This window comes from Lissotriton helveticus, chromosome 9, assembly GCF_964261635.1.
Source record: "Lissotriton helveticus chromosome 9, aLisHel1.1, whole genome shotgun sequence".
Lineage (NCBI taxonomy): Eukaryota > Metazoa > Chordata > Amphibia > Caudata > Salamandridae > Lissotriton > Lissotriton helveticus.
The window spans coordinates 606,135,192-606,151,630 of record NC_136070.1 but is presented as its reverse complement, the minus strand read 5'-3'; the positions used below and the strand labels follow the sequence as shown (position 1 = coordinate 606,151,630).

The 16,439-nt window shown below is 41.8% G+C and overlaps 1 protein-coding gene across 5 annotated transcripts in view; it reads left to right on the top strand.

Moving 5' to 3' along the window:
• Positions 1 to 16,439, top strand: part of LTBP4 (latent transforming growth factor beta binding protein 4) — a 1,311,633-nt gene that overhangs the window by 1,171,438 nt on the left and 123,756 nt on the right. For all 5 annotated transcript variants that reach the window (XM_078660636.1, XM_078660634.1, XM_078660635.1 and 2 more), the window contains one exon: positions 8,947 to 9,072. In XM_078660636.1, coding sequence (XP_078516762.1) covers positions 8,947 to 9,072 — 126 coding nt within the window. The remainder of the gene's footprint in view (positions 1 to 8,946; positions 9,073 to 16,439) is intronic.

Here is a 16,439-nt window from a genome sequence, read left to right as displayed (position 1 = left end):
CTCTGGATCCATCGAAGGCCCTGGCTCATTTCTCAAATCATGTGAAAGCCCATGTGGCTTCTTGGGCATTGAGGGGGTGAAGGCCCCAGTGCCTCAGTTGACAGTCAAAAAGATCGCATAGGGTTTTACATTTTCTAGATTCCCAACTGTGGAATATGTGGGGTTCTAGGGCTGGGGTGAAATTAGGGTTCCAAGCAATCAGTTATTGGGAGACAGGATGGTGGTGAGACCCCTCTTGGGTGCTAATTTATCCTAGATCTCAAGAATTGTTCTGCTTGACTATGCTCTTTTAGGCGGGCATGTTTGGGGAGCCAGACCCACAAAGGACGACAGGCCACTGCACGGTCCATATGAAAACAGTGTTTGTCACGTTCATGAGCAACCCATTCAGAGATAAAACGGAGATGTGCCGCCCTGTAGTATTTGAGTAAGTTAGGGCAAGATAGCCCACCTCCCCCCATTCCTAGGAAGCATCAGCAAAGTATTGGAGAACCTGGGTTGTTTTTACCTCCACAGATGAAAGTTTGAATGTCCCGTTGTAAGTGCATGATGGCTACAGAAGAAATGGCTCAGGGCAGAGTTTGGAAAAATTTGAGTATTTTGGGGAGGATGTTTATTTTAATAACGTTAATTTGACCCAGGCCGGAGTTATGTTGTGACTTCCAGCTACGGAAATCTTCTAAGATGGATCGCTGGTACTCCTGCCAGTTAATGTGTGTCCAAGATTGAAATCTAGGAGTTATGTTAAAGCCTGGATACCATATTGGGCTTGATGCCCATTGAATGGGTGCTAGGGATTGCAGAATGGGAAGATCCTGCCGAGGTATAGTGAGGTTCAATGCAGAGGATTTCGTCATGTTTACTTTAAAGCCCAACACTGCTTCAAAGTAAGCGAGGCAGTAAACAACTATGGGTAAAGAGGTAGTAGGCTGTGTGAGAGTAAATCGTTTAACTTTGTGGGATTGACCACCGAAAGGGATACCAGTGATGGCTATAGTGTGGCAAATAGTAATGGCTAAAGCTTCTACTACCATCGCAAAAAGCAGAGGTGGTAGTGGGCACCCCTGACAGGTGCCCCTGGTGAATGTGATGGGCCATGAGTGCTGCCCATTTAGAGGATTGGAAGCTGTTGACAGGTCTACCTCATCCTGTCAAATGCCTTCTCCGCATCCAGCGAGAGAAGGCAGGGTGGGATATTGTGACGATGGGACTTTTCAACCAAATGTGCATTCTGGTGTATATTGTCTGAGTCCTGCCAGATGCAAATTAATCCATTCTGATCCGGGCCTATGAGACAGGAGAGGTGCGGTTCAAGCCAATTAGCCAAGATTTTCATTAAGATCTTGGTGTCTGAGTTTAAAAGAGCTATAGGATGTTATATTGTGCATAATGTACGGTCCTTGCCTGGCTTGGGTATACGCGTAATTTCAATGGTGGCCAAGATGGGAGTGAGGCTGGTGTCATTGTTGAATGAATTCAACAGTGTCAGCATGCGACCTAGGAGGCTGGAAAGACATTTTCTGTAAATGATGATAGGAAGACCATCGGGCCCAGAGCGTTGCTGATGGCCAACTCCCTGAGAGAACGTTGGAGCTCTGCTAATCTGATGGGGGTAAAAAAGGCAAACCATCCGGGATTCAGTGTGTAAGATACAGATTCTGCATATTATGCCTCATTTCAAAGGGCATACCTAGTAATTAATGATAATTATCGCACCTTTTAAATCGGTGTGGTATCGTATTTTAAAAGGTGTGATAGTGATCTCCTTTCCAGCAGTCACTCACAATGAGGGTCTGTGTGTCACAGTAGCTGTTTACAATGTCACAAAACATATTTTTGCATTCTGATTATATTCAATGCTCTACTGTTTTTTTGTATCTATTTGTACATACAGAGGTTGTTCACCTTCCACATAGTTCTGCACCCAGTACGAGAACTAGGAAAGCTACATTTCAACAGATTAGCCATTACTCAAAAATGAAATATCATTTTCTAAAATTGGAGAAATTTTGCATTGACTGTGCATACTCCACAAACTAATTACAGCTCCTGAAACAGATCAACATCTTTGGATTGTTCAGTGTAAGGACTATGTAGAAAAGCCCTTGTGAATGTAAAATGTTCAGCACCATTTTTCATCATATGGCCATTCTGCCCTTCTACAATTTCCACAGTAGACTGCAGGCTAAGGGGCTGCTTGTAGAACATAATGGGTCACCATGACTTAACCAGGTGCCATGTCCTGTTCTAGTTCCATCCTCCTGCAGTGTGGGGTTCGGTAGAACATTTTTCCCTAGGTGTTTAAGGTTTGCAGCAGGGCATATAATTATTTGACCAAGGTTCTGATTTGATTTATTGGGTTGCTCTGATTTGTTCTATCTAGTGTTTACTGTACCAAAAAAGAGAAGCTGACTGAATCCCAAGAGAAAAAGGGTTCTCTGTTTATAACCTGTCTTGCTCATATGTACATCCCTCCATAGATATGAAGGACAAAAGCAGACAACAGTTATAGTAAACATACACAGACGTATGTAGACGTGCAGCCAAATACCAAGCATATGTACTAAAACACACTTATACACAGAAGTAACCATGCATACACCTGAATGGTTACACTAGAAAAAACACAGACCTGACAGACAGACCTCCCTAGTCAATCACAGCAAAGGTGCCAAACCAAATGAGAAAGAGAAGTGGATTACTGACAAACACTCAAACTTTAACCAAGATCTGTCCCAATGGACCGCCTTGTTGTCGTTTTTGTATTTATTGCGACTATATGCAGCTTGACCAGTAATGCTTGATGCACAATAGATAACAGGCTTCTTCTCTAGGTGATAAGTCACAGATAAAAAAGTAGTACAGGGAGAAAAATACACATCTTACATTCCTCGTACCTGAAACGACCCCAGTTCTTGGCCTGCAGACAAGAACATTTGTTTTCTAAAATTGAAAAGCCCTGCATGTCAAGCAGATATAGTGACTTAAAAAAGTGTTCTGAAGATGTGGTTCAGGGGGAATCGGTTTTCAGCATCAGCGGTTCGACGCCACCCTTTGTGGTGGGCCGCTCCCACTGAGGATCATGCTTTGGCAGTAGATGCAAAGGGAGACAAAATGTCCACCCTCAGTCCACTCCTCCAGTGCGAAAAAGAACAAGAATTTTTTTTTATACGTTCTGCCCTCATAAAACCAAGGGCTGTTGCAATGCACTAGTCCCAAAGGATGGGAGGCCTGCCCAGTTCTCACAGATCCAGAGGCAAGGAATGTTGTATGGGGCAAAGATCAAGTTAAATGAGTTCAAAAAGATACTTGCGATTTTATAACAATCTTTTGAATATTTTCTGATCCCATCTGCTTTGCAAACAGCACTGTCAAGATAATGCATTTTGCTGGTGAACAAGTGCTTGTTACAGTATAATGGTAAGGGGGAGGAGCGTCCCCCCTCTGCTTTAAGAGCAGTGCACAGGAAAAGTAAAATGATAATAAATGTCCTGCACATCTAACCTGGGCTTCTATTGGAATTCTATAACACATATTAGCAAGTCCATTATCGCTGTTTTAGCGGCAGTTTCCTGCCGCTAAAACAGCGATAATTTTAACGAGGTTAAATATGCCCCTGTTTGAGTTCATGAAAATGGCTAGTGGGATAGATAAATGAGCTAGAGGACATTAGACCTTGTTAGGTTGTAGGGATATGGGTTCAAGGAAGGAGAGGTTGTGATCTGTGAGGTTTGGCCAATTTGCTGGAATGCTATAGTAGCAAGTAAGGCAGAGGGTCATGCAACAGAGGAGGCTACACTCAGAGAGAGTAGACATACACAGGATGGAGGAGAAGGAGAAACACATTCAACAGAAGGAAGGAGATGACAAGCAATAGTTCTAAGTCCAGTTAAATTTTTCATGCAAAGTTTTAGGAATATGGAGGAGGGAGTTTTAAGATAGGATGCAATGTGAAGGTGCAAAACTGTAGAAAGAAACAACATGATTTGTATGAGAGATAGCTTAGTCCACTGTAGCATTTTTGCACAGTGTCCACGACCCCCATGTGGGATATTCCAACCCCTATCCAAACGCTAGCAGATTACACTGAGTTATGTAAAGTAATATAGACAAATGCTTGGCCACAACGAAAACTTAAATGTAAGCTTGCAGAAAGTACACACATAAACATGTAACAAAGAAAATAAAAATGCAATGTATTACTGACTAAATCGGATGTAGGGTCGTGTATAGTCATCCAGATGGGATGTATGACGTTACAACGCATGCTTTTACCACGCATGCTGTAACAACGCAGGTTTTACTACGCATACCATTACAACGCATAGCGCTTTGGGGTGCTGGATAGTGAATAGTTTAATTTACTATTCCAACTCCAGTACCCGTGGACACTAGGGAAGGTGTTGGATAGTAAATTAAATCTATTCCCTATCCTAGAGCGCCCCCCAGCGCAATGCGTTGTAATGGTTTTCGTTGTAAAACCTGCATTGTAATAGCACTGCGTGGTAAAAGTTGCGTTGTAAAGGATGTTTCCCATCCAGATGTCATTAAAGCAAAGCACACAAAAGGTACTTGGCAGGCATTCAAAAAATCGCCACAGTCAAATAAACAGAAATATATTATTAGTCATGTCAAATAGGGGCTAAAAAGACTTAAGTGCCCTTTGCCAAATGTAACACAGTCACTGAAAAAACACAATTCCTAGCAGTGGAGCTAACACAAACTTTCTCCATCTTCAATTCCATAAATAAGTTTCAAATATTAATTATATGCGTTTCACTATGTGAAAATAAATATTGTCTAGACTTATGGCATGCACTAAGCAAGCAGAATATCTCCATCGTGGGAACACTGCTCACAGAACAATGCTATTTGCTGCCTATGTGCATAGTTGTTGAGGCAGGTTTTTGACATTTACATTCATTTGCATTTGAGGGGCTCATTACAATGTCAGATGGATCACCACCGGCAGGCCGTCGGTGGCGGCCCGCCCAACAGTCAGGGACTCATTCCTACCGCCGCATTACGATGCCAGCGGTTGGAATAGAAACTGGGGGGCAGACTCCCACCTTCTACAGAATCTACAATCCTGTTGGTGCAGCGGTCGTAATCATAATCCCTTAATGGCAGCAGCGCAGAGCTGGCACCGCTGTCGGGATTATGATTACCATTTCCCACAGCCTTTTCATGGCAGTCCCACCACCACGGAAAAGCTGTTGGAAACGGCATCTGGAGGCCCCAAACAGGGCACCACTCCATTGTGGGCCACTGAAAAGTAGCCCTGGGAGCACATGTAGTGCCCCCACACACAGCCAGGCACCATGTGCAACACACCAAATGGTGCATGGCACAAGGTGCCTGAATGTGCACATATTGTCCTTTTCCATTGCGGCATGGGCTGCAGCCCTTTACCTGGGTGGCAGCACAAGCTTCAGTGGAAAAGGACAGTTTCCAACCATCACACCAGCGGTCCTATCATAATTTGGTGGTCCGAACGAACGCCTGCATGTCAGGCAGTCTTCCGACCGCCGTGATGTGCGGCGGTGGTGCCGCCGCCCAGTATCATAATCAGGCCTTGAATTGGGTGGGTGGGTTCACTAATTTGTGTCCTTGTAGTTTAATTACACACTCACAGCAAAGATGCTTCATTAGTCTGATGGTATTTACACTATACAAGAAACACTGAAGCACAAGAGAACAAATGATACAATTCACAAGAGAAAGTTGTCCCCTCAAAAAAAGAAAATGTTAATTTGAAGTCTACGTTCACTCTTCTCACAGGGTGAGGGGTGAGTGCAGGGGTGACAAAGGGTCTCAAAAGACAAACAGTGGGCTGCAGGGAGCTGTCAAGGAAAGAAGAAGAGAGTGGCCACAAGGGGGGACTTTAAAGGAGGGAGGGAAAGTTAAGAGGTGGGGAAGTGTCTGGGCGGGACTGGGACGAAAAATAGGCCAGCTCACCAAAAAGAAAGTGGCTACCCTGATTGAAGCATATACTTCTAAAAAGCGGTGATATCAGAGAAAAAATCATTAAAAACTGACCCACCTGGCCATAACACTGGCCCAAAACTGCTAAAAACTGGCCCACTCACTGATCTGTCAGACTAGCCCATCAGGCACTGCCTGATTGCCCTATAGGCCAGTCCGACCCGGGGGATGGGGAGAGGCAGAGGGCTCCTAAGGGAAAGAGACTTCAGGAAGCCCTCACAGCGGCATAAAAAACTTTCACCTTCTAGGACTTCTATTACATAATCTGTATAAATTTAAAGATACTTGCTGAAAATGTGAACCATTTGATGAATGTGTTACCCCAATTGCTAGAAGGGCACATTTGTACATCACTCCCAGACATACGTATTTTACAATAGCGACCTCTTCACACTTAAAATCACACACACTTTACCACATCTAGCTTCCATTGTTAATTTGAAGTTTTCTGACTGGAGCTGATCTGCCTGCACTCCTTCCTCCTTGTCCACAGCGGCTCTTAAGACAACGTGCCATTCATAGGGTGGACAGAGACATGGCTGGCCACCCTTTCTAACTGTCTCCACAATGTCCTTTGAGATCAAAGATACCAAGCAATGCATTCTGATGTGTACTGATCACAACAGCATTGTCTTCAGATCAAACAACCATGTTACATGCATGTAATTTAGCTCACAGGCTCAGTCGTTCAACCACTCACTTATATACAAACAAAATCAGGAGCTTGGGCACTGATTTTATGTATAATATAAGTATGGGGCTGTCAGTCATCCCTCTTCATCCATTGCTCCTCTATTGGTTCATTCACATTTCTCTTCCACTCGAGCATAGAAAGGGTCAGTCCATCTCCAGAAGGAGCACATCCACACACAAATGAGTTGCATTCAGTGGAAGGGACTGCTTCAACAAAGTGTGCTTTTTGAGACCAAAATATTTGTTTTAACCAGTGCTTCTTTATATTGACGAGGAGCCAGTAGCTTCCACAAGAATGACGTTTTGCAAAAACAAAGCAAACACTGACAAAGTCAAAAGACAGGCAGGCAATACCAGACCTATTGGTTTTGCCAATGCTTGTTGATAAATTGCTTTGCAGACTGCCTCGCTAGAAGACACTGAGCAATAGTTGGTACCCCATATTTCCGAGCTGCGGTATCCAGAGCTCATATACTGGCTCACACGGTTAGAGAGTTTGTCTAATTTGTTCAAACAGAATGACTCCTTTAAAAAAAATTTAAAAGGACACACCACCCCCTTTGCATGGCTGTGCAGAGGTACGGAATCATAACAATATAATGACGAAGGCTGAATATGTCCCTTACGTTTTTTTCTCCATTCACTTGTTGAGATTGAATGGGCTGTCAGTTCATCCGAAAAACACATAGGAGCATGTCAACCCACTTCATTCTAACAGTAGAGAAGCAGGAACCAGGACTCAAAGCACCTAAGCGACCACGAACCCACTCACTTTTTGTGATTGCTACCTCTGGATTGTTTGCTTCAATGTACACTAATGACCTCAATGCAATGAAGCAAGGAAAGAGAAAACTTAAATATATGTTGCACAAATACCAACAGGAGGTAGATAAAGTGCCTTACAAACCAAACACACAGGCCTACAACAAGTCCCACAAATAGTACAAAAAAGATTTTGGTAGTCTAGGCAGCTATCTTAAATTGACTTAAGAAAGTACCAGCTATGTTTAGAGAATCTACAAGTCACCACTTTGGCAAGTAATTTTCAATGCTTACACAATATAGCCAGTTTTTGTACTTTAAAAATTGTTGCTTGGACTTTTCACAGACGACTGATAGAAATATTATGGTTGTGGTCAATCCAACCCGGACAGAGGTAAAATATTAAATAATCATGTCCTTCTTTTATGAATCAGTGCCCCCTCATTCAATCAGTCAGTCAAAACCACTTCATTTGGTTAATAAAAACCATAAAAGTGCAACACATATGACAAATTACGTTACACAATAAAAACATCTAAAATACAAATCATAAACAAATATGGGCGACCTAAAAAAGAAAAAAAAGGTTACAAAGCCAGATTTCATTAACACACATAAAAACCAAAGCTGCCATTGGTACATATATGGTAACAAAATGCGTAGTGTCCTCGGATGAGAAATTGTCACATGTGCAAGGACATATATCACACACCCTGATCCAACCTTGCAAGTCGCCTAAGAAAAAATTAATCAAGTTAAAATGAAACCTAGTTAAAAGCAGGCGATGGAAGGGCTTAGTGACAATTGTCAAATAAGGTTCGATCCAGGGAGAGGTTTTTAGCAAAAAATAGGCTAATAACATAAATGTTCATTTAGAAAACTGCTCTCACCAGAATTATAAAAATGAACAAACAATAATTTAGATGTGTTGGAAGAAGTTAATTCAATTCACAGACAATAATGAGAACCAATGTCCACCCTTCTGTGGGTACCTGACAATTTTAAGTGAGAATAACATTAGGAGGCCCCCTTTTGCCCTGCCTGATGACGAAGGCCGTGCGGGCACACCGTAAGATTTAAACTCATCCACCCAGAAATTATTTTGCAGGTCTATTGTAGGCCTCATTCGAAAGTTAGGGTACATGGGATCAGGTCATGAAAGGCAAATTTAAACTGTCATAATCTTTTAATATTTAATCTTAATACATTTAATACAAAATTGGATACCTACGTGTTTGGAGACCATAGAGGAAATGTCCACACAGGAAAGGTAAGAGAGGCTGAGGTGGAGATCTCCAGCCATAGGCTTTTAAACTGTATTTGGTGATATATGAATAGTGCACTGATGAACTACTTTATGTACTGCAGAATGGTGTTTTTGGATCAGGCCCTAATACCACTGACTCTCAAATGGCACAATTCCCCTGTCTACAAGAAAATAAAACAGTAGAGAAAAAGGTAAGAATGTAAACAAAATACTGAAGATCTCCCATTTTCTTTCTTTAGATATAGATGAATGCCGCCAAAGCCCACGCCCCTGCGGGTCTGGGCGCTGCGAGAATACAGCTGGCAGCTTCCGGTGCGTGTGTCCCGCTGGGTTTAGACTCAACATTCAGGAAGCAGAGTGTGTCGGTAAGAAGCATAGTATGGTTTCCTACCCATGGGATATTGAAAATTGTATCTAACATCTGGAATTGGCTAATTGAAACATGTGCATGTATGTTAATTAAGTAGTTAGAAATACCTCTCGGACCTCAGGGTTAGTGAGTTCTTGTTGTCGTTGGGCACTGAACAATATAAGTTTGACATTAAAGGATTTAGCTAGTATTTTAAAGACATTTTAACAATATGCTACCTTCATCCACTGGTCCATCTATGGATTTATATCGAAAAACAAATGTGAAAGCTCTTCGTAAGTGACCTTGCGTTGCACTTTATAGAAGCCATCACAGAAGGAGTCCTCCGACAGCAGCACCTAGTTCTCCCTAGTCGACCAGCTATAATTCTGCAAACTCATTAACTTTCATCAAGCTCACCTCCTCTGTCCAGAGTTCATTTTATTTGAAACTATATAACAGGTTATTACTGTATAATTTTCTAGTCTTGTAACTAGGATGTTTATGACGCAAGGGTGGTCACCGGCAGCTGCGTCTTGTCATCACAGACACTGTTTGCATTCATGGACTTTCCAACTCAAAGTAATTGCTATGAGGAGTTTTAATGGTCAATGGAAGCAAACCATGCCTGTAGTTCCCAGGATGCATTTGTCTTCCACAGTAAAGTGCAGAACCAGGTTGTGAGGCGACACAGGGTGAGGCCCCCCTAAACGTGACCTCCTGCGATTCTCTTTCACATGCAAACAGCTTTTAAGAATAAGCTACGTTTTAGAAAACTGTCATCTTTTTATCGTGCAATCAAATCAATTTTTCACCTCTTTTACCTTGACTATAAATTCTAATCATTTTATCATCATTTTTGTGTGGCTAAATTTCCTTTGTTAAATGCTGTATGTACAGTGGGCAAAATGGCCTGTTCTAAAATTGCCCGTGGCCCTCAAAGATAGCCGTTGCTTCTACTTAAACATTGGGGTGGTAAGTGAGCTCAGGTTGTACGACAAATTTTGTACTTTCTGGTTGTAGTTCAATACAGAGATGCCTTGGACTGGTATGTGCTTTGGAAAACTGTGTATAAGTAAGTCATAAATGGTGGAGAAGAAACACTGAAGCTACTTCGCAGAGAGAGACCATCTTCAAAGTTCTCTAACCTAGACCCGCAATAGTGTAGCTTCCAACTATAACTGCTTTTACTATAAACAACACACAACAGCCAACACCACTGATTTCTCGCCTACTCTTGTATTGCTGGAAGGTACCACAAAATGGGTCCTCGGAAATATTTGGACCTTCTGACTTGGTGAATTTGGCCATCTTTGGTGTAAATATGGTGTTAAGTGAGTGACGTTCCAGTTATGTACCGGAAAACTATACCTGGAAATAGGAATACCATTGTTAAGAGTCTGTTTATCCCCGTCCATGAAACACAAACAACTACTTTTATGGTCTCCAATAACATCGTTTTTAGATGAGAGTGCTAAAAAATCCTTTGCTCCAGTACTGTGCATTCAGGAAGTTTTACAGCCCCCTTGATTTCACAAAATTCATTATTTTCCTACTTTTCATCAAATATAATGCACTGTTGTCCTATATGCATAATTATTATTATATGCATTTGTTTTTCTCTCTATTTGTATAACCTTTTTTTTCTCTAAATCTTATTATAAATATAAACCTTTTATATTTATTTATTTTTTATTTATTTAATGCAATTTTATATAGCGCGAACATTACCCGAAGGTGTCAGAGCGTTTTACATAAGAACCAGTTATGATACATAAGGACTTAGAATTACATGAGTTACATAAAAGATACAAACAGAAAAAATTGCAAATGTACAAGTTATAGAGTCACACAAGGAAGAGATACAAACAGAAAAAAAATTGCAAATGTACAAGTTGTAAAGTCACTCAAGGACGAGATACAAATGGGTAAACTCTGAGAGTCACATAGGAATGGTAGAGAGTACAAAGGTCTACTACATATACTAGTGGTTAGTGTTATCGCTATATACATATATATACAAATAGTAGATTTTCTCAGGTCAAGACCCAAAAAACTAGGAGAGCAGAGTTCCATTAATTGGGGTCGGAGGGGGGATGAAGTCACAGCACCAAGGGAGGGCAGTAGAATGTCTGCTGTTTCGCAAGATGGTAGACCAAGGACAAGAGCGACAACAGGAGACGGTCCCAAAATGGCAGGGCGCACACGTGTTTCCAGTCCAAAAGTTACGAGAGGGCCAAGTCCAAAGAAAACCAGGGAGCCAAACCAACGGAGGAAGAACAAGAAGGGGAAAGGAGCCACACCGACAAAAGGGGGGCAGGCGGTCTCCGAAGCACAGCCGTCCGTGTCATCAAGAGTGGCCTGGTCCCAAAAAGGTGGCCTGGACTCACACAAGCACAGTGGAGGGGTTAATACCGTCAGTAACTCAATTCTAGAAAAACTTTCATCACAATGATCAACAGAAATTCATTTTGTAATTCTCCTCATAAAATGTAATCATTGCTTGATTCTCATATGTATTTTACAGGAGAATTACAAAATGAATTTCTGTTGATAATCCACTATGCTTGTGTGAGTCCAGGTGCCTTTTTGGGACCAGGCCACTCTTGATCTTTCTATTAGTATGCCATCGATGTAGTGTGATTTATTCTTAATATTCCTTTTCCCACATGACATAACTAAAGTCTAGCTCAGATTGATTTTTTAAACGTTTTTCCGTCATAAATTAGTAAAATTATCTCTCAATATTTGTAGGCCATTTGCTGTCCTTGAAATTAGGACAGCGTCATCGGCATACAATAATAATGCTGTGACCCGCTTGCCGACCTTAGGAGCGTCGACCCTTAAGTTCTGTAATAATGAGTCAACACCATTTATATAAAGAGAAAATAAAAGAGGGGCAAGAGTGCAGCCCTATCTTATCCCGCGTGTAATGCTAAAGTGCTTTGTGCATTCCCCATTTTTCCCGTAACGTATCTTCGCAGTCAAACATGCGTAAATTTGAGATAAACAACTAATAATATCCTGTGGGGCTCACATCCCCTCCATCCTCTGCCACAACTTTGAGTAATTTACCAAGTCAAAAGCACTAGACAAATCTGCAAAGCAAAGGTGAAGGGATCCTTCCCTTGCAAGGGTATATTTTCCTATTATTAGCTCCAGGTTCAGGCACTGTTCAGTCGTCCCGATGCCCCTTCTGAAACCATACTGGGCTACAGATAAGATGTTATTTTCTTCTGCCCTGTTTCCAACCTGTAGGGAGTTATTAACGGGGTTAACCCTAGAAACTCTCTGACCTGGGTCAGTATTGTAGGTACTTAAATATTGGTCAGGGTTTAATGATTATCAAACAGGTTATCTCAAAAACATCTTCACATTATACGGATTATTTAGAACTTTTTCTGTGCAGTACAAAAAGTGTTTATTCACACATGTTCAGTGTTCATTTTCATTAACATAGGAAATGTTTAAAAGTGGAAAGGTAAGACAAGCCAATTATATCATTGGTTCATACACATATTAAAGAGCACGAGTCTCCGTTTTTCAATAGTAACCTTTCCTGAACATTTATCATATTTCAACATGTTTATGCGCTCAAAGTGACAGAGAAGGGAAATAGTTTGAGTGGGATGGGTGTGATTGGGAAACAGTGAGGACTGGGTAAAGGATGTTGTGACCATACTACAATCAAAGTATTATTCAGTACAGCCTTTACAGACTAATTAAGTTCATTAGTTCCAAGCAATTCTTTAGCATAGGGTCCGTATTATTCCATGAGTGGCCTCCTAGGCTAAGAGAGTAGGTATATTCCAGTCGGTCTACGTTTCGACCCCTGTAATATGGGTTGATGGAAGCCTCATGCTGGGGTCTTCATCAGGACATTAACGGTGCGGGAGCGCTTATAGGATGGCTGTCCAGTAGCCTGTTACTGTTGGACCTTCATCGGTTCCATGGTGGCTGTTAATGGCTGGGAATGCTTAGGTAGTTTTCAGTCCATCTTTCTCTTCTTTCTTTTGGACTGCTGGTGTGGGCAGTATTGTTGAAAACTGTATTATTCTTCAAACACCTCCAGGGCGCGTGCATCCATCAACGCTGCCGGCATCATTCTGCCCATTACCTTGGGTGTTGAGTCGAGCAAAGATGTTGGGCGATAACAACTTGCGCTACTCCTATCACCCTTTTTAAAAATGGGGACTATCAGGCTCTCAGCCCAGGTTGCAGGTATCACCCCATTGATAGCTGCATTACAAATTTGTGCAGGATGGGCACCCAAACATCCATATTAAATTTAAAAACATCAATAGGGACCCCGTCCGGGTCTGCCGCTTTACCACTAGCGCTATTCTTGAGGGCTGTTCTAATCTCCTCCTGACTTATATATATATATATATACCTACTCACTGTTCATAGTGCACTTTGTAATGTTGATGTTTGATGCTAAGTTCTCTAATAAATGTATCTTTTAAAACTGAAAAGAGTCTGCCAGGGACTTGTGACAATGGAGACAAAAGGGGAATGCCTGTAACAGAGCTGGCTATGATCACATAGGGTGTCTTAGGATGGGAGGTCTAGTCAGAAAGCCCTGCATGAGATAACAAAGAAATGCAAGCTTTTAAAGAACAGTCACTCAAGATGTCAGCTTGCAGAGTAAATAACAATTACGGCTTGCCCGACATATAGAGAGGACCTTTGGATTTTTGCGACAATGCAGGGCCAAAGTATTCAGCAGGGTTAATTAAATTGGGCGAAAAAAGGCAAATTGTAAACAGCGAGGGGCAGCTGAATGGTATGCTGTTGAAATTTGCTAAGGGTCTACCTCTAAGAGGCACAATGCATGGAACTCTATTAAAACTATTGATGCGTTTGAGCTAGAAATATTTTATGGTTGAAGTCCTCTAAATGGCGATGACTGCAAAAGATCTACAGCTAAGAAATACATACAAGGCTCTGCGGATCTGATAACTTTAGTGACACTTTAAAAAATAACATAAATACAATGTGCACAATGGGCAAGAAACACCACCTAGATTTCGAGCAGGCCCACAAATCCTCGTGCTCACATATGTAGGAGCAAGGCATTAACTGCAGTGGTTAATTTGTAAAAAGTGCTGGGGCTCTTATTAGGTGGCAGCTTGCACCAGCCCATTTCTCCAGTTAGTGCCGCCTAAAACAGAACCAACTGCTAACCATGAAAGTGGGGAGAGGATGTGGCATATTAGCCAGAGCTGCGCCTTTTTGAGCTGGGGAACCAGGTTCTAGACTTGGCTCGACTCAAAATCCTGTGATTATGGGCAAATCACTTAACCTCCCCGTAAATTAATGTGTCCTTAACTGGTGCTCATGAAAGACGCCAGTGTTGGTGATTAAGTGTTGGTGCTGAGCACTGGAAACCACTGGCTTAAATTAAGCACGTATTAACTGCAAGAATTTAAGATAGTGGTTGCAACAGCTAGGCACCGGCATCCTGTGAACGTTGGAGGGAGATAAAGATATGAAAACTGTGTTGAAAGGAGCAAAGGATGAAACAGAACCTACAAGTGTGAGGTAAAGCGAAAGGAAGTGTAGTGGTGGAAGAAAGAGACATGATGTGGCATCAACACTAGAATGCCCTTGCATTTCGAAATACTAGCATTTGGCAGTGATACCACCAGGCTCCTTAAATAAATGTTGGCTCCCTGCACATATGTTTTTGATTTGTTTTAACAAATGAAACACTACTAAACTCTGTTTAATGAATTGTAGTCCTAGATAAAGGTTCAGTATCATCATCAAACTTAAATGATAACTGGTCTGATTTACTGCTGGGTGGTGATGGGAAAATATTCAGATTTTCTGGTGGAAATGCTTAATCCTGAGGAGAATCCACTGGTGGGATTTCTTATCATACCAGAATAATACAGTGAAGGACATTTCCCAGTGGTTTCTCTACTGGAATTTGCGCTTTTTATAGAAAATGACAGGATTTCTTATCATCACTCATTCTAAAGATCTTCTTACGCAGCTCTTTGAAAGATACAGTCAATTTACTAAAATGTAAATTTAGATCTGAAATCTCAACTAGTTGAAGATTTAGTTGTACACAGAATAAATTACCTGAGATACTTAGAAATAATAAATCCTGCAAGGAAACAGGGTTGGTGTAGGGATTGGTGGTTACAGTCAGTCAAGTGACATGTTTCCACCGTTGTTCTCAGTGGAGCCATGTTTGCCACTTTTAAGACCACTCTGATGTTCTCTGCTGCTTGTGCACTAGACCGCCATCTGGGCCGCAATTTCATGTTCCCATTCACTTCGTGGAGTGACCATGGAGCCAGCATTAATGACTCTGGATGCTATCTCCCTGTGAGTTAACACAGACCACAAGTTAAACTCCTCAGAATGGCAAATAGATTGCCCTCCTGAAATGACAGAATCCTTAGCACTGACATTTTCACCAATATTTACCTCTTGCTCTGTGCAAACGGTAAATATATGCAAGAGGACCTGTGCTGATGGAGGTATGTTTGGGGTGGTGAGGAGGGCGGTTTGGTGGTGGGGTTGCTGAGGTGTTTCTGGGGGAGCACTGTCTACTCTTCATACAGTCAGTGCTGGAGGGGGCGGCCATGGGCTGTGCTGTACCTGTGCTCACCAGCCCTCATACCTGTCAACCTCTTGACTCACAAAGCGGGTGAAGTCAGGCATTTAGGATGGTAATCCCATTAAGGTGAAAAAAGAACAAGCTGTTTTTTGGAGTATGATGCAGGTTTGAAAAGTATGTGAACCCATTAATTTTTATGCAGAGATTTTGTTTGTCAGGCAGGTGAATACAAGTAAAAAAAGGTGACACCCACTATATGTGGGTGAGGTGACAGGTATGGGCCATGCCTCTCTCCCAACTAAGATTTCCAGGTGCAGATCCGTACACAGTAAAACCGGGTCTAGAAACACTGAACTACTCGGGGTTCTCAATGGGGACCCTGATAATGGAAAACATCCATTACAACACAGTCATTACAACGACCTACCTTTACAACGCACCTGTTTCAACGCAACTGCCTTTACATTGCATGCCTTTACAATGCATGCCATTAAAAAGCATGTCATTAACACGTATACCATTAACACGCAAACCATTACAACGCATTATAAGGTAAGTAATGGAGATTTCTTTAGTATTAGGGTGGGTATGGGTTTTGGGGTACATGGGAATAGTAATCCTTATCCCTACACTATCCAACACTATCCCTACTGTTGCACTCACTGGAGTGGGGTTAGTAATTTTTACCCCTACACTATCCAACACTTAGTCATTACTACCCCTACACTATCCTACTGTTGCCCTAATAGTATTATGCGTTGTAATGGAATGCGCTGTAATGATAGTTTAAAAATGTGTTGTAGAGG